This window comes from Populus alba, chromosome 6 (assembly GCF_005239225.2).
Source record: "Populus alba chromosome 6, ASM523922v2, whole genome shotgun sequence".
Classification (NCBI taxonomy): Eukaryota; Viridiplantae; Streptophyta; class Magnoliopsida; order Malpighiales; family Salicaceae; genus Populus; species Populus alba.
This window is the reverse complement of record NC_133289.1, coordinates 3,850,305-3,873,056: the sequence shown is the minus strand read 5'-3', so window position 1 is coordinate 3,873,056 and position 22,752 is coordinate 3,850,305. Positions and strand designations below refer to the sequence as shown.

The following is a 22,752-nucleotide window of genomic DNA, read 5'->3' as shown; positions in this document are numbered from 1 at the left end:
TTTTGCCATTTTAGGAAAGTTTTGTTTTAGCCATAACTTTTGATTTCCAAGTCCGAATTGACTTCCGTCAATTCCTACTTGCTCAGGATTTATAGGCCTTTCATATTCTGCATTTATCTCAAATTTTCCATTTATGGTAAATTTAATGTTTTATGTCGTTTCCTTATCCGTCATGAGTTTAGGTTAGGGTTTTGCTTTAAATATCAATGTAAAGCCGCTGGCCGAAGGTACTTAATTATTATTGAATAAAACTCTTTGAGTTCCTGAGAGTTTCTCTCGTTTTAGACAAATTTACGGAATATTGACGTTGGTCGTATTCCTTCGCCGTTTACTGCTGCGTCAATTGGTATCAGAGCACGGATTTGCCGAACTCGATGGCGAATAACGAAGCAGGAGACGAAAACTCTATTGGCAGAGACCATGGAGTAGAGGCCTTGTGGGCGGCAGTGGAGGAGACGCGGCAACAAGTAGCGCAGATCCGCGAGATGCTTGCTGCCGGGGTTAACCTCAACGCCAATAACAGGCCACCAGTTAACAGGGCTCGCGCCGAAGGAATTGCCAGAGGCCAACCTGTTGATAGAAGACGCAACCCAGCCCCTAGCGTCCAACCTGACAGTGAGGATGATTCAGATGAAGAAGAAAACGTGGGATACGGCTTACATCCACCTGTGAGACGTCCAAGGGAGCAAGATGATTATCGCCTGAAAGCAGATCTGCCCAGTTTCAATGGGAATCTGCGGATTGAAGATTTTCTTGATTGGATTACCGAAGTGGAGCGATTCTTTGAGATGATGGAGATACCAAAAGAAAAGATGGTGAGGTTTGTAGCCTTCCGATTGAAGGGAGGGGCTGCAGTATGGTGGGATCAACTACAAAAGAATCGGCAGCGACAAGGAAAGGCACTTGTAAGGACTTGGCGTAGGATGAAGCAACTGATGATAGGGAGGTTCCTGCCACCAGACTACGAACAATACCTGTTTCAAGTACTTCAAGATTGCTCACAAGGACCCAGGTCCGTATTTGACTACACTGCAGAGTTCTCTAGGCTCCTGGAGCGCAACAACCTTAATGAGACAGAGGGGCAGCGTGTAGCCAGGTATATGAATGGATTGAAACCGTCATTGCGAGATAAAATTGGGTTACAGGTGGTTTGGACTGTGGAGGAAGCTCATAATCTGGCATTGAAGGCTGAACTGATGGAGCGAAGAGGAGGAGCCTCAGGGTTTCGCCGAAACAATCCAGAATCTTTGTTTAACACCAGAGACAAGGGTGGCAGCAGCAGCCAAGCAGGTGTGTTGAATCAGAACAAAGAAGGAGGCAGCAGCAGCAACAGCCAAGCAACCCAAGGCAACAGGAACATACCCAGAAATCCAAACCAGAACACCAACATGAACTTGAATCCTAACCCTTACGCCAGACCTGCACCTGGAGTTTGTTATCTCTGTCGAAAACCTGGACACCTTTCAAACACTTGCCTAGATCGTCGCAGACCTGTCAACTGGATCGAAGGAGAAGGAGGGGATCCGGAGGCTACTGGAGAGGATGCAGGGGAGGATGACTGTTATGAGGGGGTAGAGTTCGCTGAGGAGGATGGAGAACGAATCAATTGTGTAGTGCAGCGAGTATTATACACTCCGAGGCAAGAGGACGCAGGGCAGCGGAATAACATCTTTCGCTCATACTGCACCGTGAGCTAGAAGGTGTGCGACTTAATTGTGGATAGCGGGAGTTGCGAGAACTTTGTTGCAAGGGGACTAGTTGAGCACCTAAAGCTGCCAACCGAGAAGCACCCAACTCCATACACTATCGGTTGGATCAAGAAAGGACCCACGGTGAAGGTAACTGAAATCTGTCGCGTTCCTATTTCCATTGGGAAAATATATAAAGATGATGTAGTTTGCGATGTGATCGATATGGATGCTAGTCATGTGTTGTTGGGTCGGTCGTGGCAGTATGATGTTGATATTACCTACAAGGGTCGGGATAACACTTACTTGTTCACGTGGGGGTCACATAAAATTGCTATGGCTCCTTACAAAAGGAAGGCACTATCCGGGAGTGCTCCTGAAGTGGAGAAGCAGTCGTTTTTGACAGTGTCCAATTCGGAAATGGAGTTTGTGGCAGACATCAAGAGTGTGCAAGAGCTCTATGCGCTTGTAGTGAAGGCCCTCGTGGTGGAAGAGGAGGTTGGGGCTTCGGTGACAATTCCTGACAGGCTGAAACCACTGATAAATCAGTTCAGGGATATCACTTCAGAAGAATTACCGAATAATCTACCGCCCTTGAGAGATGTCCAGCACCATATAGACCTCATACCGGGGGCCAGCTTGCCAAATCTGTCTCATTATCGGATGAGTCCGAAAGAGAATGAGGTATTGAGGGAGAAAATTGAAGAGTTGTTGCAGAAGGGTTTTATCCGCGAAAGCATGAGTCCATGCGCGGTTCTTGCATTGTTAACACCAAAGAAAGATGGGAGTTGGCGTATGTGTGTGGACAGCCGAGCTATCAACAAGATAACCATCAAGTATCGCTTCCCAATTCCCCGCCTAGATGACATGTTGGATCAGCTTGAGGGTTCGAAGTTGTTTTCGAAAATTGACCTCCGCAGTGGATATCACCAGATTCGGGTCAGACCAGGGGACGAGTGGAAGACAGCCTTCAAAAGCAAAGACGGGTTATATGAGTGGCTGGTTATGCCGTTTGGGTTATCAAACGCGCCCAACACTTTTATGCGCGTGATGAATCAGGTATTGAGGCCTTTCATGGGGAAATTTGTTGTCGTTTATTTCGACGATATCCTCATCTATAGTAAGACCGCGGATGAGCATATGGAGCAGTTACGGGATGTGTTGGCAGTGCTACAAGAGAACCAGCTATTCCTTAATCTGAAAAAGTGCAGTTTTATGACAGAAAGCTTGTTGTTTCTGGGTTATGTTGTCAGTTCAGAGGGGATCCATGTAAATGAAGAGAAGGTCCGCGCAATTAGAGAATGGCATGTACCAAAGACCGTTGGTGAAGTTCGGAGCTTCCACGGATTAGCCACTTTCTACCGCCGATTTATTCGGAATTTCAGTACTGTCATGGCACCGATAACCGAGTGCATGAAGAAAGGCAAATTTCAGTGGGGGAAGCGGCATAAATGAGCTTTGCGTTGATAAAAGAGAAACTGTGTACAACACCAGTATTGGCCCTACCCAGTTTTGAGAAGATTTTCGAGGTTGAATGTGATGCGAGTGGCGTGGGAATTGGGGCTGTGTTGTCCCAGGAAAAATGACCGGTAGCTTTCTTCAGTGAGAAATTGAGTGAGGCTCGCCAGAAGTGGAGTACGTATAACCAAGAGTTTTACGCGGTGGTGCGAGCCTTGAAGCATTGGGAACATTATCTAGTGCAGCGGGAGTTCGTTTTGTACACTGATCACCAAGCTTTGAAAGTCATCAATAGCCAGAAGCACTTGGATAACATGCATGTCCGATGGGCAACTTTCCTTCAGAAGTTCCCTTTTGCTATCCGACACAAGTCTGGTGCTTTGAATCGGGTTGCCGATGCGTTGAGTCGTCGTGCCAATCTACTGGTGACGTTGGCTCATGAGATAGTGGGGTTTGAGTGCCTAAAAGAGTTGTATCAGGGGGATGAGGACTTCAAAGAAATCTGGATGAAGTGCATTGAGAACCATCCCGTCAGCGATTTTCATGAGAATGAAGGTTTTCTGTTTCGCGGAAATCGCTTATGTATACCCCGGATGTCGCTGCGAGAGAAATTGATCCGTGACCTCCATGGGGGTGGATTGAGTGGGCACTTAGGCCGGGACAAAACAGTAGCTAGCTTGGAGGAACGATATTTCTGGCCGCAACTGAAGAGAGACGTCGGCAACTTTGTAAAGAGGTGCTATATATGTCAGGTATCTAAAGGTCAGTCGCAAAATACTGGTCTCTATACACCTTTACCTATTCCTGGCGATATTTGAGAGGATTTATCCATGGACTTTGTGTTGGGGTTGCCTCGTACCCAGCGAGGGGTGGGTTCTGTTTTTGTGGTGGTTGACAGGTTTTCCAAGATGGCTCACTTCATCCCTTGCCGAAAGACCTCAGATGCTTCACATATAGCCCGATTGTTTTTCAGGGAGGTGGTCCGACTTCATGGAGTGCCACAATCTATTACTTCTGATCGCGACACGAAATTCCTTAACCACTTTTGGGTGACTTTATGGAAGATGTTTCAGACTTCGCTGAACCGGAGCACAACCGCGCACCCGCAAACTGATGGGCAGACAGAGGTGACAAACAGAACTTTGGGAAATCTGGTCCGTAGCATTTGTGGGGATAAACCGAAACATTGGGATCATGCATTGCCACAGGCTGAGTTTGCTTACAATAGCGTTGTTCATAGCGCAACGGGGAAGACTCCTTTTGCTATGATATATGTGACACCACCGAGGCACACAGTGGATTTAGTTCGTCTACCCAAGGGAGGTCCAGGATTTAGTATGGCCGCTGAGAACATGGCGACACAAGGCCAGACCGTGCAAGAGGAAGTGAGGCAGAGGTTGGAAGCAACAAATGCAAGGTACAAGGCTGCGACAGATAAGCACCGACGTCGCAAGGTGTTTGAGGAGGGAGATTCCATGATGGTTTTCTTGCGCAAAGAAAGGTTTCCCGTGGGCACGTACAACAAGTTGAAGCCCAAGAAATATGGTCCGTATCAGGTTTTGAAGAAGATCAACGATAATGCCTATGTGATTGATCTTCCCGAAACCATGGGCATTTCCAAAACTTTCAACGTTGCAGATTTGTTTCAGTATTATGCAGAGGAGCACTTGTATCCTGATTTCGATCCGGAACCTAACTCGAGGTCGAGTTCTTTTCAAGTGGAGGAGTCTGATGTAGAACAAGTAGCGGAAGCTTACATGCTGAAGAGAGATCACCCGAAATTCAAAGGCAATTGAATTTCGGCAACCGGGCAGCCGGGGCGTCGAAAGTCGGAATGCCGCGAAACTCACCGGGTCAATGCGTTTCGACGTTTGGAGTCAAAGTCAGGGGCTTTGCCCCTGATGTCCAACCAATGTTGGTCAAATTCCATCGTTTCGGTCCCGAAATCGTCATTTTTGCCATTTTAGGAAAGTTTTGTTTTAGCCATAACTTTTGATTTCCAAGTCCGAATTGACTTCCGTCAATTCCTACTTGCTCAGGATTTATAGGCCTTTCATATTCTGCATTTATCTCAAATTTGCCATTTATGGTAAATTTAATGTTTTATGTCGTTTCCTTATCCGTCATGAGTTTAGGTTAGGGTTTTGCTTTAAATATCAATGTAAAGCCGCTGGCCGAAGGTACTTAATTATTATTGAATAAAACTCTTTGAGTTCCTGAGAGTTTCTCTCGTTTTAGACAAATTTACGGAATATTGACGTTGGTCGTATTCCTTCGCCGTTTACTGCTGCGTCAATTCTACAGAATACTGGGACCAGAGACTTGTTGGTCTTGGTCTTGCTCTTTGGTTTATTCTACAGAATACCCCTCCAGATTGTCCTTCTCTTTGGTCTTGGTCTTTCTCTTTCGTTTTCCTATTCATTTTAAGAAAAATGTATTTTTTTTGGTTGACTTTAGGTCTGCAACGGTGATGGAGGCTGTTCGTAGTCTTGCTGTTATTTTTTACTTAGAAATATATTTTTACTTTATATTAAAATATATTTTAAAGTGGTGATAATCTGGCTAGTGAATGCTTGCTATTAATGGCTGGTTGCTTGAGTTTAACTCTGGGAGGATTAGGGTCTATGGCAAATGATGAAGAAGGGACATGAACATAATGCTTCCATGCTGTCTAAATAGCTTTGAATCTCTTGTTTTCGCTTTCATAAGAAGTTTCTTGCTATACATAAATCTTGGCTATTCTTTTTATCTAATCCAATCTCTTCACAACACTGACGTGATATGTGGGCATCACATATATTCTCAAAGTTCTGGTTGAATTCAAATACCTGAGCCCTAAATTAAGCCCTCTGATGATGATGATGATTCTCTCATCTGTCCTTGAAGATTGCTGCTGTGGCATATGATGATGATGATTCTCTCATCTTTATTCTAGTACCTTCTTGATGATCCTATCCCTTTCTCCTTCCTCTTTCTATCTCAAATGAAGATGCCCTGCCGAACAGAATCCACAATCCCTTAGACGAAGAAGACTATACAGTGTCAGAAGCATCTGAAGATGAACCAGAGAAGCCTCCACCGATCCCTTCTTTCCCTTGAATTGAAGATCAAGGAATCGATTAAAACCCTTGGAGGTGCAGTCTTTCCTAAGCTCAGCTGGAGTACCACCAAAAGAATGCTTGGATAGCCCATCTTGGACCCTCCATTGCACTTCATCTAGTGAAACTGCGATGTGTTGTGATCATCGGACTCATTTGTCCATGATTCATGCAGTGACAAAACCGTGTCAGGTGTTGTTCCCCTTTCTTGCTTGATATGGAAATCCGTTGCTTTGTATCATTGCATGGAGCCAGCAGCTGGTCGGGATCTCACAGACGGATGTCACTGCATTTTATCTTGTTCTCCTTGAGAAGAGTAGTGATCCTCAACTCTTGTTGAGGTTTTTATAAATTTTACTGATAACGTTAGACTGAAATTGAATCTGAAAATGTTACAGAGGTTTAGTTCAGCTAGGAATGGCTACTGGAAATACCTCCCAGATGTCAGATTTTCATTCAAACCCGAATGCTAATGGCATATATGATCCTGTATCATATTCATTTTTAAATTTTTATCTAAATAATCCTAAACTCAGCTCCAATCCAAACTTGTTAATCTCTCTGTTCTTTATCTAGGTACTTGTTGAAATGTATCAGTAAAATTAATCATCAGAGATATTGCATCTGTAAAATTCGAGCTGGCATGGAAATTACAGGGATTTGAATCCAATGCGCATTACCTTTTTTTTCTTAAATAAAAAACAGCACATAGTTAAGTTGGACACATGGTTAAATAAATAACAGCAATCAAGGAGAAAACGTGCAAAAACCCTGGAAGCATCTTCCATGTTTTGACCTCCAACAGTCAACAGAGGTTTCCGAGCGATGAAAAAGTATATTGATGTAGAGATCCCCATCATGCGTGAATCAAGGACACAAATGATCATGCACTGAGTGGATGCATAAATGTTTGCTCAAGAAAACGAGACTAATACATCTAAAATGCTTACCAAAATAAATTATAGTTAACCAGATTGAATGATCAAATTGACAGAAGAAACCCAGGTTGGTAGCCTTCATGAGATTAAAATGGAAAATTATGAAAAGCACACATGATATCTAGTTTGTATTTTAATGTATTGCATCCAGTAGCTAGGCAAACATTTATCGGTCTTTAAGATTGGGATATGCAGTCAAAGTATTATGAAAGCATTTACCTGAAACTTTCAACAAGTTCTGCTTTCAACAACTTTGAGATACAAGCAACACATACAAAAAATAGTTCATAGAAGTTGCAATGCAACGAGAAACAGTGCCAAGCACGAAATATTGCTCAAAGCCATGAGAATCACTTTGGAGAATACTTCTTGTTTTATTGCTATACTTCGGCTTCAGCTACGACTACCATATTGCTTCAGTTTTCTTCAACCAGCTGAAAAGGGGAAACCTCCATCGCTTTTATATCCCAACCCTACAGCTTCATGTGACCAAAGCCTCCTTTAAAAGAACCATAAAGAGGCTGTGATCTTCTGAAACTGAAAATATCTTCTATTTGAACTGCGTTGGGCGGAAGCTGTTGGCTTTTGTCTGATGAGTACTCACATGAATGGAGTTTCCCGTAAACCCGCACGCTTAATGTCCTCTTCCGAGGTGCACCGACTTTTACATGTTCATCAAAGAAATCTATCAAGTCCTGTTGTGTGAGTTGTTTTAATGCGGCCACCTGTTGTAACAACATGGATTAGAAGTTCAGAACATTTGAAAAAAAAAAAAAAAACAATTTATAGATTTTTTCCGGCCATTTTGCAGGGGCCAATAATAAACATCTGCAGAAATATGAGATTCATACCTCGCATTCTCGCCTATCAAACTTCAGGGTCCCATCAGAAATCTCTCGCCAGAAAAATGCAGATTCTTCTCTTAAATTCTTGTGCTTCTCAAGTTTCATATCTATCAAAGCATTCACGTTACTCTGCAGAGCATTGACAGGCATTTTGAAATTAAATCCTTGTGGACGGAAATGGATCGCAAGACTCGTTTGTCAAAAATAGCTCACTTGCAACCACCAAGCCTCAAAACAAATTGAGGCAACAACAAAATAAAATTAGATAACAAAATAAACAAGCAGCTAATATATGCCTTTTGAAGAAAGATTTGAAGAAAATTTACATAGAAGAAGGTAAGCATTTGAAGAAAGATTAACCATGCGCAACTTAAGCCCGTATTTTGAAGATTACTCCATCTTCCTCCCAAAAAAAGAAGTGCAAGAAAATATCAATCAATTATGATAGGGATAGAACCTCACCTTGAATTCATCATTGGTCATCTCATAAAGTTTAGTTTCAAACATCTTGAGGAATGCCTCAACTCTCAAATCAATTTGTCCGGGACCCTAGCAAGATTACCAGGATTAATTAAGAGTGCAATAACACAAGGCTACATGACAACAAGAGACACACAAAAGAAATGCTAAATACCTTCACTGTAGATTGAATGACAAACTGCACTCCACGAATACCAGAGTCATTTCTACATTGAAAGAAATGGTAAGGCCTAGAGAAAAATCCATATTGGGGACAAAATTTAGGGAGAAATTCTGGATACCTCTGCCTGAGAGCAGTAATGTACCCAAGTTGCTCAACAGATCTAAGCTGGTGGAAAGCTGGCTGCTTTGCAGTTAAAGCAAAAAGTTGAAGTTTCACATTCAATGTAAAATCATCTCGATGAACCTGCACAATTGAATGATTCTGTCAATTAGAAATCAAAATTCACTTGAAATAATTTATTCAATCCAGTCAATTACCAGAAACGACAAGAAATGCATTATTTAAATTTATTTATATGCTACTATGTTTCATTAGTGATGCTGCATCTTAAAGTTGAAATCATGTACTTCTTGACTTAAAATTATATCTTCAACAACTCAAAAACTACGGAACTGCAAAAGCAGCCACATTGACTCAGAAAAACCATTTCTCACAAGCAAATACAGTTACCTGTATGTAATGCACCAGAGCAGAATTCTCATCATCTGGATTTAAGCCTTCAATTGGATACAAATAATTGACGCCCCTTTCAAGCTTGATAACTCTACTTGTTAAATGCTGGGACGGGAATAAGGGTTGGCATATAGGGTCTGGACCCGCATTAAAAACATCTTCAATATGCAGAATCATTGACTCTGCCTCGCTGCGTTCAATATTACCTGAATGAATGGAATAATTACTAATGATACTTAAATTCAAGACGAGATAGCCATATGATTATAGAAATACAAGACAGGCAGTTGAAACCTGCTATATAGCACTCTAAGAAGGCTCTTGAAAGCATCAATGGAATAAACTTAGCAAGATCTTCAGCCTGAAGATGAGGAAGTATTTCAAGTTCTTCCATCCAAGGCCATGTTTGATCGTGTAGTAAGAGAGAACAATAGTACATAGCCTGCCGATTGGGCTGCTGGAACTTCAAATTTCCATACTCCTTTGTCACCATTTCCTGGAAAAAATACAAGGTGTCTATCAATGATAATCAGTAAAAAAATGCACTGCTCAAATGTTCTTCCCTATGCAACCTGTAAGAGTAACCTAGACAGGAATCCTAAAGAAAAGAAACAATAACAAAATTAAACAAGAAATGTAAAGAATGGAAGAAATAATTCAGTGGTCTCTAAAAGTGGCCTTCTCTTGGCCATATTCCACAAGAATTTTTCAAAAGTTATTCCCAACCTTCTTAACATCATGTACAGGGCTTGGCTCATATCTGTCCTTCCCTTGTTCTAATTATCAAAATTGCACTTGCCAAAATGACATGAAAATAAAGTCAGGTTACAGGGAAACACGTGACACAAGCTCCACCACTTTGATTGGGCTTCAGAAGAATCATAAAAGATGTTCATGGTGATTTCATAATCAAATAGAGCATTATTTGGTATACATGACTGATCAATATATCTATATATGTATCCTTTTGAGTATAAATACTTGGAGATACAGGAAGTTCAAACCCTGTATGAACTCTTCCTTGCATTACCTTGATCACAGAAAATCTGTCGGGCTTCACTTTAAAATTTGAAATTTTTTCAATAACAGTTTCCAACAAGATCCTCAGTTTGTGGTTGTAACCAACAACAGTGACCTGCAAAAAAACAAAACAAAAGTAGGTTGTGTGAGAGAGGGGACAGAAGAGAAATCATATTAACATATAATATGCAAATAGGCTACTACCTGAAAACCACTATCTGTGTTGCGTATGCCATAATCTAGACCAGCAACCCGTGCATAATAAGCTGAAACATACAAAACATATAAAACTGTTGTCAGATGCAGAGTGGAGATTTATCAAATATGCCAGTACATCGAATAAAGTTTAATTTATCAAGATGAGGATTTCATATGAATTATATATTCATATGCTAAACTGCTTCATCAAATAAGAGATACTGGAACTTGAGGAAGAAAAGGAAATAAATAAAAAAGTAAGGGATTAAATTTTATCTTCACTAAAATAAATCCAAATTTTAGTTCGTGGTACCATAATCATTCAGGTCATCCATCAACAACCGCGCAAAAATGTCAGTAAGAACTTCAGTCTCAGGAGAGCTGCTAGCAAAGGGGCAGTTGAAATCTATCTTAACATAAGCTTTAGGAGTAGAGAACATCGTGTCAGGCTTGTACCATAGTGATGAAGAGGATGACTTTCTTAAGAGAACTGGGAATTTGACCTGCTATGAAGGTCAGTCACATCAGTAGATAACATACAAAAAAATGATGATCATGTAACAGATAATAGAATTCCATCAAACCTTCTCTTGTGCATCCTTAAGTGATAAGTCAGTAGGTATGAATACATTAGGCGCTGGCAGATGCAAATCTTCATTGGGAGCAAACAGCATCCATTCCTGCAATCAGACAAAAACTTGCAAAATATCAGGTTTTGTACCTTTACAAGAGATTCTAATCATGAAAATGAAGCTGCTTATAGTTTGATGACAACAAACAGTAAAGCAAAATAAATTGCAATGGAAGTCCAAAAAGAATTGCATTTATTAACACCATTGACTGGATAATCTAAAAAGTAACAGCCAACAACAGACCTGGATCATGGAGCCAGTGATTTTCTCAACACTGTATGCAGTTTTGTACCATGGCTCAGTCATTGCAGTTTGCCCTTCAAATTTCTTCGATTCCCAAAAGATTCTGCAGAATAAAATTTTCTCAACCATGGAGATAACTGGTTGAAAATTTGTACAAACAAATTGAGACATGTATAGAGCACAACAAACAAAATTCTGGATGAGGAAAAGAAACAAGTCTGTAGAAGTTCACCCAATTACTAGTTTTCCTTTACCATGGAAAAGCAGATTACAACTACTATCTTGAGAATACATGCAAGGTGATTGTAATGCCGATCCAATCATAAGAAAAAAAAAAAAAATAGGCAATTGAAAGTTATATCATCTGTCTATAACGAATGGCCATATTTCTTCCATTTTGAGACATTCCCCTTAACCATAAACGGTGCTAAAATACATCAATTTCACTGCATTCTATTATTATTTAATTGGAATCTAGCATCATTTACGATTATCAATCCCCTTGAAAGTAAGCTAACACGAAAGCAACTCAGTTCTCGTTCAACAGGATTAGAAAGCCTCTCTAACATGATTTTTCTTTGTTTCTTGCTTTATATTTTTTGGTGGTTGGCATATTCTCCTGATCTAATTCTGGTTTCATGCCTTACTAATAAAATCCATTTCATTGTCATAAACCGAAAAAACAGAATAAGGAATAAGGGACAAAAAATGTTTGCTTCTCATTTGTTTTGGCAAAAGTTACAGCTCCTTTGAGCTCTAAATAACTCACCGAACATTGTCTGGAGAAAGTTGATCAAGTACTGTCTGAATTATGCTTGGACTGAAATTAGAAGGCAAGGAGGATCGCACCAGCCAATCTTTTTGAGGATATAGCTGATAAAAAGAAACCAAACAACCATTTAAAGAACATTATTCTAAAAATATGTTAGCTAACATCTCCTCCGTCACAAGCTTTGAAATACATACAGCATGCAAATAAGCATATACATACATATGTGCACATATCTAGATTATATGCATGCATGTGTGCATGCATTTACCTGAATATATTTTAAAGCTGTTTAAAAGTAAAGAGAAACAAAGCTCTCAAACAATCTCCAATGTTTAACTATTCACAAATTGATCCCAACACATCAAAAACTCACTTCAACTTTAACTATTACAGTTTAGCAAAAGTAAAATTATTTTGTTCCATCAAATTACTCTCAGTTAAATCCTATAGGAAACAAACTTCTTAGCCTTTCAAGCAACCCTTAAAAATCTATCTTCCAGCAAATCATCCCCAAATTTTAGAGGCACACCTTCTAATTATATTAATTTCACCTCCTTTTCAGTTTTTTTTTTTTTAAAAAACTTAATCACAAACCATTTTCCTTATATTTTATAAGCACCACATTAGGCTTTCAGATTATTTTCACATGAGGCCACAGCTCATCAAATTAAAAAAAATCTGCAACTCATAAGTTAGAAGATTATGTCAATGTATATTATGGCAAGAATATCAACAATAAATGGCAACCAAATTGTAACAGAATATCTTGTATTTATTGCATTTATTATAGACTACAAATCAGGGATTATAGACAGGAAATTAGGGATTATTACATGTATTTATAGGACTGAATTCTTTCTTTTGGGATCAATGAAAATACAGAGAACAACTTTACATTGAAATCTGATAATTATGACATGGTATCAGAGCCAATTATTCTGATCTAGATCTTTGTTCTTTTCTTAAGTCTATAGAGACTAAATTCATCAGTATTTGGTGATATTTTTTTTTTGGGATTCCTAGGATGTCTGGAGAGGCTTTTCTTACTCGATTCAATGGAAAAAACTATGCAAGTTGGGAGTTTCAGTTTCGTATGTTTGTTAAAGGGAAGGAATTATGGGGGCATCTTGATGGATCTTCACCAGCACCAACCGAACCACAGGAGCTGGGTATATGGACTACCAAGGATGCAAAAATTGTCTCCTGGATACTGGGGTCTGTTGAACCCCATATGATCAACAATCTTCGATCATTAGGCACAGGGAAGGAGATTTGGGACTACTTCAGACGCATTTATTCTTAGAACAATTCGGCTCAAAAATTTCAGGTCAAAATGGGTATTGCCAATTACAAACAAGGTAATCTCTCAATTGAACAATTCTATGCTGGATTTCTAAACCTATGTAGTGAATATACTGGCATAATTTACTCTAAAATACCGAAGGAGAGTTTAGAAGCACTATACCTTGTTTATGTCGAGAGCTAGAGGGACCAGTTCTTGATGAAGCTCCGGCCAGAATTTAAGGCCGTGAGAGCTAGCTTGATCAATCGAAGTCCAGTACCCACCTTGGATGAATGTTTGGGGGAACTGTTACGGGACAAACAACGACTCGCCACTCAACACGAGTTGACTCAGGACACTGTCACAGAGATGAATGTGGCTTACATGGCTCAAGGAAAGGGACGACAGAGGGGTGGGAGTGTGCAATGTTTTAATTGCAAGGAAGTAGGGCACATTGCCAGAAATTGCAGTAAGAAATTATGTAATTATTGTAAGAAGGAGGGGCATGTAATCAGGGAATGTCGTCTGCGACCACAGAATCGACAAGGGTTTACTGTGCAGTCAAAATTGGGGGCTACTTCTATGGCTGCCGCAGCCGTATCCTCACCGTTGGCATCAGAATCTTCATCGTCGGTGAGCTCTTCGTCAGGCACTATCACTCCTGAGATGGTACAACAGATGATCATCTCTGCCTTCTCTGCACTTGGGATTTCTGGTAATAAACTTAACTTTTCTTTGGATTCGGTATATAATAAACCATGGTTAATGGATTCGGCAGCGTCGAATCACATGACCAGCAGTGAAAATGGGTTGTGTAATGTGCGGAAATACATGGGTAATCAACATATACAGGTAGCAAATAGTGATAATCTACCGATTTTATCAATTGGTAATTTGGGGTCCTATTTCAACAATATTTTTGTGTCACCGAAATTATCAACAAGTTTACTCTTTGTTGGTCAAATGGTAGAAAATAACTGTGAAATTCTCTTTAATCGTCATGGTTGTTGTGTGCAGGATCAAGTGTCGGGGAAAGTGATTGCGAAGGGGCCTAAAGTGGGACGTTTATTTCCAATACAATTTTCTATTCCTAGTATTAATTCTTGTGTTTATTCTACTGTCATTAATAATCCTCAGTTTTGGCATAAGAAATTGGGGCATCCCAATTCTAATGTATTGACTCATCTTATGAAACATGGATATTTGGGGAATAAAAATTCTTTTTCCACAGAATTTTTGGACTGTAGTTCTTGCAAATTGGGTAAAAGCAAAGCATTATCATTTTCTTTACATGGTAGTCGTGCTTCTAAATGTTTTGAAATTATTCATACTGATGTATGGGGCATAAGCCTTGTTATCTCTCATGCTCAGTATAAATATTTTGTCACGTTTATTGATGATTTCAGTCGTTTTACTTGGATATATTTTCTCTTATCTAAAACTGATGTATTCTCAACATTTCAAACTTTCGTAGTATTTGTTGAAAATCAATTTTCTGCTCATATTAAAATACTTCATTCTGACTCCGGGGGGGAATATATGTCCAAAGAATTTCAGGAATATCTCAAAAACAAAGGAATTCTCTCTCAAAGATCTTGTCCTTACACTCCTCAACAAAATGGACTTGCTGAGCGTAAGAATCGTCATCTTTTAGATGTTGTTCGTACTTTATTAATTGATTCTTCAGTACCTACTCAATTTTGGGTAGAAGCTCTATCAACAGTCGTTCATCTAATCAATCATTTGCCTTCTCAAGTTCTAAACTTTGCATCTCCATACTCTATTTTATTTGGTGTTCTTCCTGAGTATGATTCTCTCCATGTTTTTGGGTGTGTTTGTTTTGTTCACTTACCATTTACTGAACGTAATAAACTCTCAGCCCAAGCTGCTCATTGTGCTTTTCTAGGATATAGTAATTCTCATAAAGGGTTTGTATGTTATGATGCAAATGCTCATAAAATTTGTATCTCTCGAAATGTGATTTTCTTTGAAAATCAGAATTTTTTCCCTTCTTGTCCCTCTACAGAATCCACTCCTATCCAGCTTCCCACATTTGATGATAATAGTTCATCTTATATCTTTGAACGTTTTAAGTCAGGAATTGTATATCAAAGACATCATCCACCATCCACTTTGCCCCTTCCGGCCACGGAACCGACATCTGATCATTTCCCTCAACCAAGACGATCAACTCGAGTTTCACGTGCCCCAAACAGGTATGGATACTCAGCAACCACTATTGATAGTACTTTTGTGCCTAAGACTTATGCGCAGGCTTGTACCCAAGAATGTTGGCAACAGGCCATGAAAGAGGAACTTCAGGCTCTTCAGGATAATCACACATGGGATATTGTTTCTTGTCCTACCGGTATTAAACCTACTGGCTACAAATGGGTATACACCATTAAATTCCAACCTGATGGATCCGTGGAACAATATAAAGCACGGTTGGTGGCTCTTGGAAATTGTCAGGCATATGGTATTAATTATGAGGAGACATTTGCACCTATGGCTAAAATGACTACCATACGCACCATTATGGAAATTGCTGCTTCCAAGAGATGGCCACTTCGTCAAATGAATGTAAAAAATGCATTTTTACATGGAGATCTGAAAGAGAATATTTATATGACTCCTCCTCCTGGTATGTTTACTCACCCATCTGATAAAGTCTGCTGGTTGAAACGATCCCTGTATGGTCTAAAACAGGCACCCTAGGCATGGTTTGAAAAATTTCACACTACTCTTCTGAAACTTAAATTTATTCAGAGCCAGTATGATTCCTCTCTGTTTCTTCAGCAAACTACTACTGGTATTGTTGTTCTTCTGGCATATGTGGATGATATTATCATTGCAGGATCTGACATTCCACTCATTGAGGATTTACAGCGTTCTCTTAACAGTGAATTTCATATGAAGGATCTGGGACACCTTCACTATTTCCTTGGTCTCCAGGTGCACTCTATGTCTAATAGGATTTCTCTACATCAGCACAAATACACCCAAGAGATTCTTCTCTTGGGCGGTCTTGAATCAAGAAATAGCGTTCTTACACCTCTTGAGATTAATTTAAAACTTTGTCAAAATAATGGTGACCTGTTACATGATCCCTCCATATATAGGCAATTGGTGGGCAGTTTGAATTATCTAACCATTACTCGGCCAGATATTTCTTTTGCAGTCTAACAAGTCAGTCAGTTTCTACAGGCTCCTCGTCAACCTCATTTAGCTGTTGTTCGAAGAATTCTTCGCTATCTTAAAGGCACATCTGGGCGAGGATTATTTTTTCCTGCTGATAATTCATTACAATTAACAGGTTATAGTGATGCAGATTGGGCAGGGTGCATGGATACACGTCGGTTTGTTACTGGATGGTGTATGTTTCTTGGAAATGCTTTAATTTCATGGAAAAGCAAAAAGCAAGACCGAATCTCAAAATCTTCCACAGAATCTGAGTATCGAGCTATGTCCTCCGCATGTTCTGAAATTGTGTGGCTCCAGGGTTTGCTACATGAACTTGGTTTTCCTCAGCACACTCCTACACCTCTTCATGCTGATAACACAAGTGCTATTCAGATTGCTACTAATCCCGTGTTTCATGAACGCACCAAACATATTGAAGTCGATTGTCACTATATTCGTGAAGCTCTTGATCATAATATTCTTACACTACCTCATATTTTCACCGAGCATCAGACATCTGATGTCTTTACGAAGGCCTTGTCTCGGCCTAGACATCAACTCATGATTGACAAATTGATGCTTCTTGATTGACCAGCATCAATTTGAGGGGGGATGTCAATGTATATTATGGCAAGAATATCAACAATATATGGCAACCAAATTGTAACAGAATATCTTGTATTTATTATAGACTACAAATTAGGGATTATAGACAGGAAATTAGGGATTATTACATGTATTTATAGGACTGAATTCTTCCTTTCGGGATCAATGAAAATACAGAGAACAACTTTACATTGAAATATGATAATTATGACAGATGAAGCACTTGGTATTGCTTCCAGTGAAGAAGTGTATAATGAAAACAAAATGCTTGTTGTTAAAAAAAAAAATACTTAATCACAAACCATTTTCCTTCTTCTGACCCTAAATTGAAAGGTTAAGGCTTTCAGATTATTTTCACATGAGGCCACAGTTCATCAAATTAAAAAAAATCTGCAACTCATAAGTTAGAAGATGAAGCACTCGTAAACTAGTTTTGCTTCTAATGAAGAAGTGTATAATGAAAACAAAATGCTTGTTGTTAAAAAAAAAAAAACTTAATCACAAACCATTTTCCTTCTTCTGACCCTAAATTGAAAGGTCAAGGCTTTTAAATTATTTTCACATGAGGCCACAGCTCATCAAATTAAAAAAAAAATCTGCAACTCATAAGTTAGAAGATGAAGCACTTGTAAACTGGTATTGCTTCTAATGAAGAAGTGTATAATGAAAACAAAATGCTTGTTGTTATTGTTGTTTGTAGAGGAGGCATAGATGTTTTAAATTTGGCTACATTGTTTAGTAGGAGCAATTCTCAAAAAAGTAATACAACACAACATAATGGTGAAATTGGCAAGATGTAGAAATTCCAGAGGAAGTGCACAATTTTTTTCCCTTTCAAATCCATAACTAACCTGCATATTGGATGCAATTCGGACAACATAACTTCTTGGAGGGGTTTTGTCTTGATAGTGGAATGATGTCTCACAAACAGCTGCAAGCTTCATAAAAAAGATAAAATATTTCAGCATCTTGAATAGATTAGAAAGAGAAACTTCAATACTGAACGCAAGAGATAATAAATAAATAATCTAACTTGACAGGGAGATGCAAAATACGCTCCAAAAACAAAAATTAACTGAGAAAACCATTAAATAAAGGATAGAAGCATGAAAATGTCAAGATGCATGGTAGAAAAGGTCAAAAACTTACATCTCCTCAAGCTTCTTCAGTTCAAATGAACTTTTGTTTTGCTCATGGGCCAATTGATATACCCATAATTTCAACTAGAACTTAAAGTGTAACGGAACCCTATGTTCCACAGCATGAGAATGGCAATTAAACAAAATGCCAATTGGTCGAGTTCATCTGGCAACTTTGAAATTGGAAATCAACTGCAGAAGAATTCATTATATGCTGGTTTGCCTAATCACCAGCATAATCTTTCTCCTTAACTAGCTAGCATTCTCTTTCACTTGGCTCTCTTGCCTAATCACCACAATAATGACATTTCATTTCTCTCTTTCTCAAACTAACATGGTAACACCTATCAAATTCTCTAAACATGGTCTCTGTGGTTAGAGTTGCATATGAGCATGGCAAGAAGCGTGTGTGATGCACGTTAGCCATTCCCCTGTTTGTCAGTAATATCACAAAATGGTAATCCAAAATTATATAATGCATTTCCATACCTCATCAAATATCCATTTGCAAACACCAGACTGCTGCAAGAGGTGAATGTATTTGAATAACAGTCCAACAACATCTTGCATGTGCTCTGCAATCCGACAAACAAAAAAGGCATAGTTTAGATAACAGATGTTAATCCCAGTTATAATTCTGCCCAAATAAAAAATAAGATAAGCTAAGCTTTGCAACTCTGTTAAAGCTAGATTGTCCAAGAGCACAAACTGAGATAAAACTAAAGGGGAACTAACCATGGCCGGCATCAGTAAGATTAATTACTACAGCGAAGAAAGAGAACTCTGTTGTCCCATCTCCTTCACCAGCAGATAACTTAGTGGCCCATCCTGCATTTTTTTAAAGTAACCAAATCTTAAGGTAAGTCTGCTTTTCAAAGGAGGAAAAGAAGAAGCCAGCGTTTCCAGCATCATAAATAAAAGACAGGTAACTACAGGCACAAGAATGCACATGCACACAGTGAATGCACACAGAGTTCACTGAACATGAGAAGCGGACTGCCAAGCAAAAAGCAAGCCATCTATGTGTATATCTAATAAAGTAGAATTAAAAAAATATAAAGATAGATTGTAAGCATGCGGGAAACCCACCTAAGGTTTTCAAGACATAAAACAAAGATCCTTCTCCTCCATGGCCAATCAGGTGGCCAAGATACCTGCATGGTCCTTCCTTGTAGTGAAGAATGCCCGGAGTTATTGGCCAAACAATTCTCAATTTGTGACCTTGTTTTATGGGGACAGTTCTAACAAGTATCTAAAACAAACACCAGAATAAAGGTAATATTAAACATTCTCTCAAAAGTTTAATATCTTCAGCCACACATAACTGTCTTTCACAAAAGTTTAACATTCTCTAAAAGTATGAAGCAAGCAAAGTATCAGAAATGCAGCAGAACCTGGCATACCTGTAAATGTTCCGAGGAGCAAGGCTGACCAGGAAAAGAGAAACAGCTCCTGTCATTATTTCGAATTTCCTGGAACTTGTCCTCGACAAGGCTTTGTATTTTATCAAGGCTTTCTGAAGATTTCCACAGCAAAGAAATTGATAGTTGTAATTGTTGGTAAATAATGAAATCAAGAGATAATTAATGTTGAAGGGAAGCTTATTTACTAACCTTTTGCATATATTACCAAGTTCATCAGGTTGGCTGAATAATTTTCTTCATAGAGCTTTATAAGCTCAAGTCTTGTATCCAGTCCCTTTTCTTTTGGCTGAACTTCCAAAGTGTCCCAATTCCCTATGAATTGACAAATGATAGACACAATTCAGGAAAGAATATAAATTTTGATCTTCCTCAATATGAAACATCATTGTAGTTGTAAATATGATTCCTTTAGAAGTTAAGGGAAGCCAGTAAAAGGCATTCGCCCCTAAGAAATTATCATTAGTTAAAAACATAATGTTGTAGAAAAATATTATTAATTAAACTTTACAGAGTCATAGGCAGTATGGATGTTTTGCTGAAAATCAACAAGCATGCATGACTTGCTTCATGCCTGGATTACTGTGTTCTACAAATAACATACCAGCTCATACACACATGCATACAACCACACATAAATATACATCGACTTATGCAGCTAACCTGTACTGAATTTATGGTATGGGTGGCCTTCCTCACTTAAATGTTTCTGAAGCTGCAATGAAAGAGAGAGAAAACAGTTTGTGAATAGTATTAATTGCATAATCACTACGAAGCTGTGATTGATGACAAGCAGCATGGTTTGCTACGTGTGAAATGCAATATTTACAAAGTTAAGGTTGTGAGCAAGTGCATTGAATGATACCTGGTTTATTCTCTTACCATCAGACAGTAAGTTTTTCTGATATTCTGTACAAGAGAGACACAAACACCAGAGTAAGTAATTACACTAATTCCGAATAGAAAGTCAGCATCAATCAACAGCCTTAATTTCCCTTGAGAAATCAGGTCACAAACTTTACAAGTCTAAGCACAGCAGCTAACCAGAATCAACAGCCTTAATTTCCCTAATGGTTGCATCCGCTGACATCAACGGTTTGATAAAGAACTGTGCAAATCTGAACAGTAAATCACATTCAAAGAACCAGGTCACAAACTTTATAAGATAACTGACAAAACCAACAAGCTATCTATCATTACAGATTATAAAAATAAGAAAGCGTGCATTTTATACCTGTCCAGAGCATCTTCAAAACAGTCACTGTTAACATCAAAATGATAGTTGGTGTGGTCCGACGCCGTATAAGCATTGGTACTGCCCCCATGCTACGCATCAAGTAGACAACAAAATACATAAAAAACATCGTTTAGTAACACATAAATTCTCACCAAAATTACAACTCAACCTTCCCGAACCACATAGAATAAATATAAAGGTTTTAACAGGAAATGAATGGAGCTTTCTTTCTTTCTTTCTGAAGTAAGCAATTTAAATGATACTTAAATAATTAATCACCTCACTGATGTACTTAGAGTAACTGTCCTCTAGTGGATATTTCTCACTTGCATAAAACAGCATATGCTCTGCCAATACCACAAACCAAAAAAATAAAATAAAAAACCTTCAAGAAAACCACAAAAAGAAAAAAGAAAAAAGAAAAGGCTACCAAGAAAATGAGCGAGTCCTTCAAGACCATCAGGATCACTGAAATAACCAACACTAACATTCATAGAAGCCGCACACTAAAAAGAAACGAAAAATAAATGGTTAGAATTGACCTCCATCAGTGATTAAAGCGCCAGAATTGAATTGAAATTGCAAAAATTTAGGAATTGAAATTGCCTTATCGGTGTCGGGATCGCTAATGAGAAGGACTTGGAGAGCATTTGGAAGAACAATTATCTTGTATTCTCGCTTATCAGTCCTTGCCTTCACTATCTCCATCTCCTCCGCTTCTTGTTTGCCTACCGCCGTCGTTTTGTTCCTTTCTTTCTTGTTGATTACTCCTGTGTTTTTTCAGAGAGAAAGATGATGCGAAAGACTTGTTGGTCTTGGTCTTTCTCTGAGGTTTATTCTACAGAATACTGGGACCAGAGACTTGTTGGTCTTGGTCTTTCTCTGAGGTTTATTCTACAGAATACTGGGACCAAAGACTTGTTGGTCTTGGTCTTGGTCTTGCTCTTTGGTTTATTCTACAGAATACCCCTCCAGATTGTCCTTCTCTTTGGTCTTGGTCTTTCTCTTTCGTTTTCCTATTCATTTTAAGAAAAATGTATTTTTTTTGGTTGACTTTAGGTCTGCAACGGTGATGGAGGCTGTTCGGTAGTCTTGCTGTTATTTTTTACTTAGAAATATATTTTTACTTTATATTAAAATATATTTTAAAGTGGTGATAATCTGGCTAGTGAATGCTTGCTATTAATGGCTGGTTGCTTGAGTTTAACTCTGGGAGGATTAGGGTCTATGGCAAATGATGAAGAAGGGACATGAACATAATGCTTCCATGCTGTCTAAATAGCTTTGAATCTCTTGTTTTCGCTTTCATAAGAAGTTTCTTGCTATACATAAATCTTGGCTATTCTTTTTATCTAATCCAATCTCTTCACAACACTGACGTGATATGTGGGCATCACATATATTCTCAAAGTTCTGGTTGAATTCAAATACCTGAGCCCTAAATTAAGCCCTCTGATGATGATGATGATTCTCTCATCTGTCCTTGAAGATTGCTGCTGTGGCATATGATGATGATGATTCTCTCATCTTTATTCTAGTACCTTCTTGATGATCCTATCCCTTTCTCCTTCCTCTTTCTATCTCAAATGAAGATGCCCTGCCGAACAGAATCCACAATCCCTTAGACGAAGAAGACTATACAGTGTCAGAAGCATCTGAAGATGAACCAGAGAAGCCTCCACCGATCCCTTCTTTCCCTTGAATTGAAGATCAAGGAATCGATTAAAACCCTTGGAGGTGCAGTCTTTCCTAAGCTCAGCTGGAGTACCACCAAAAGAATGCTTGGATAGCCCATCTTGGACCCTCCATTGCACTTCATCTAGTGAAACTGCGATG

At 39.0% G+C, this 22,752-nt stretch overlaps 2 protein-coding genes across 3 annotated transcripts; one reads left to right on the top strand and one right to left on the bottom strand.

Moving 5' to 3' along the window:
• Positions 1-374: 374 nt before the first annotated feature.
• On the top strand, positions 375-4,482 carry LOC140955660 (uncharacterized). The gene is made up of 5 exons (XM_073409641.1): positions 375-1,610; positions 1,698-3,111; positions 3,282-3,898; positions 3,968-4,300; positions 4,387-4,482. Exons 1-5 carry the CDS (start codon positions 375-377, stop codon positions 4,480-4,482), a joined length of 3,696 nt encoding a protein of 1,231 aa, XP_073265742.1.
• A 2,749-nt stretch (positions 4,483-7,231) lies between these two features.
• Positions 7,232-21,783, bottom strand: LOC118053177 (insulin-degrading enzyme-like 1, peroxisomal). Of its 2 annotated transcripts, none has more exons than XM_035064353.2 (26): positions 21,523-21,783; positions 21,347-21,422; positions 21,196-21,263; positions 20,914-21,005; positions 20,724-20,797; positions 20,545-20,588; positions 20,343-20,394; positions 19,872-19,994; positions 19,662-19,774; positions 19,348-19,510; positions 18,994-19,086; positions 18,748-18,833; positions 17,971-18,057; positions 12,046-12,149; positions 11,277-11,379; positions 10,986-11,081; positions 10,715-10,907; positions 10,408-10,469; positions 10,214-10,318; positions 9,478-9,679; positions 9,181-9,389; positions 8,789-8,913; positions 8,662-8,713; positions 8,490-8,576; positions 8,034-8,156; positions 7,232-7,907 (listed from the first exon to the last, which is right to left on the bottom strand). In XM_035064353.2, the coding sequence occupies exons 1-26, from the start codon at positions 21,622-21,624 to the stop codon at positions 7,656-7,658; spliced, it is 2,886 nt and encodes a 961-aa protein (XP_034920244.1). In that variant the 5' UTR covers positions 21,625-21,783; the 3' UTR covers positions 7,232-7,655. The 2 variants fall into 2 exon arrangements, with proteins under 2 accessions (XP_034920244.1, XP_034920245.1); XM_035064354.2 differs by having other exon boundaries at positions 10,715-10,904; positions 21,523-21,779.
• Positions 21,784-22,752: the final 969 nt, after the last annotated feature.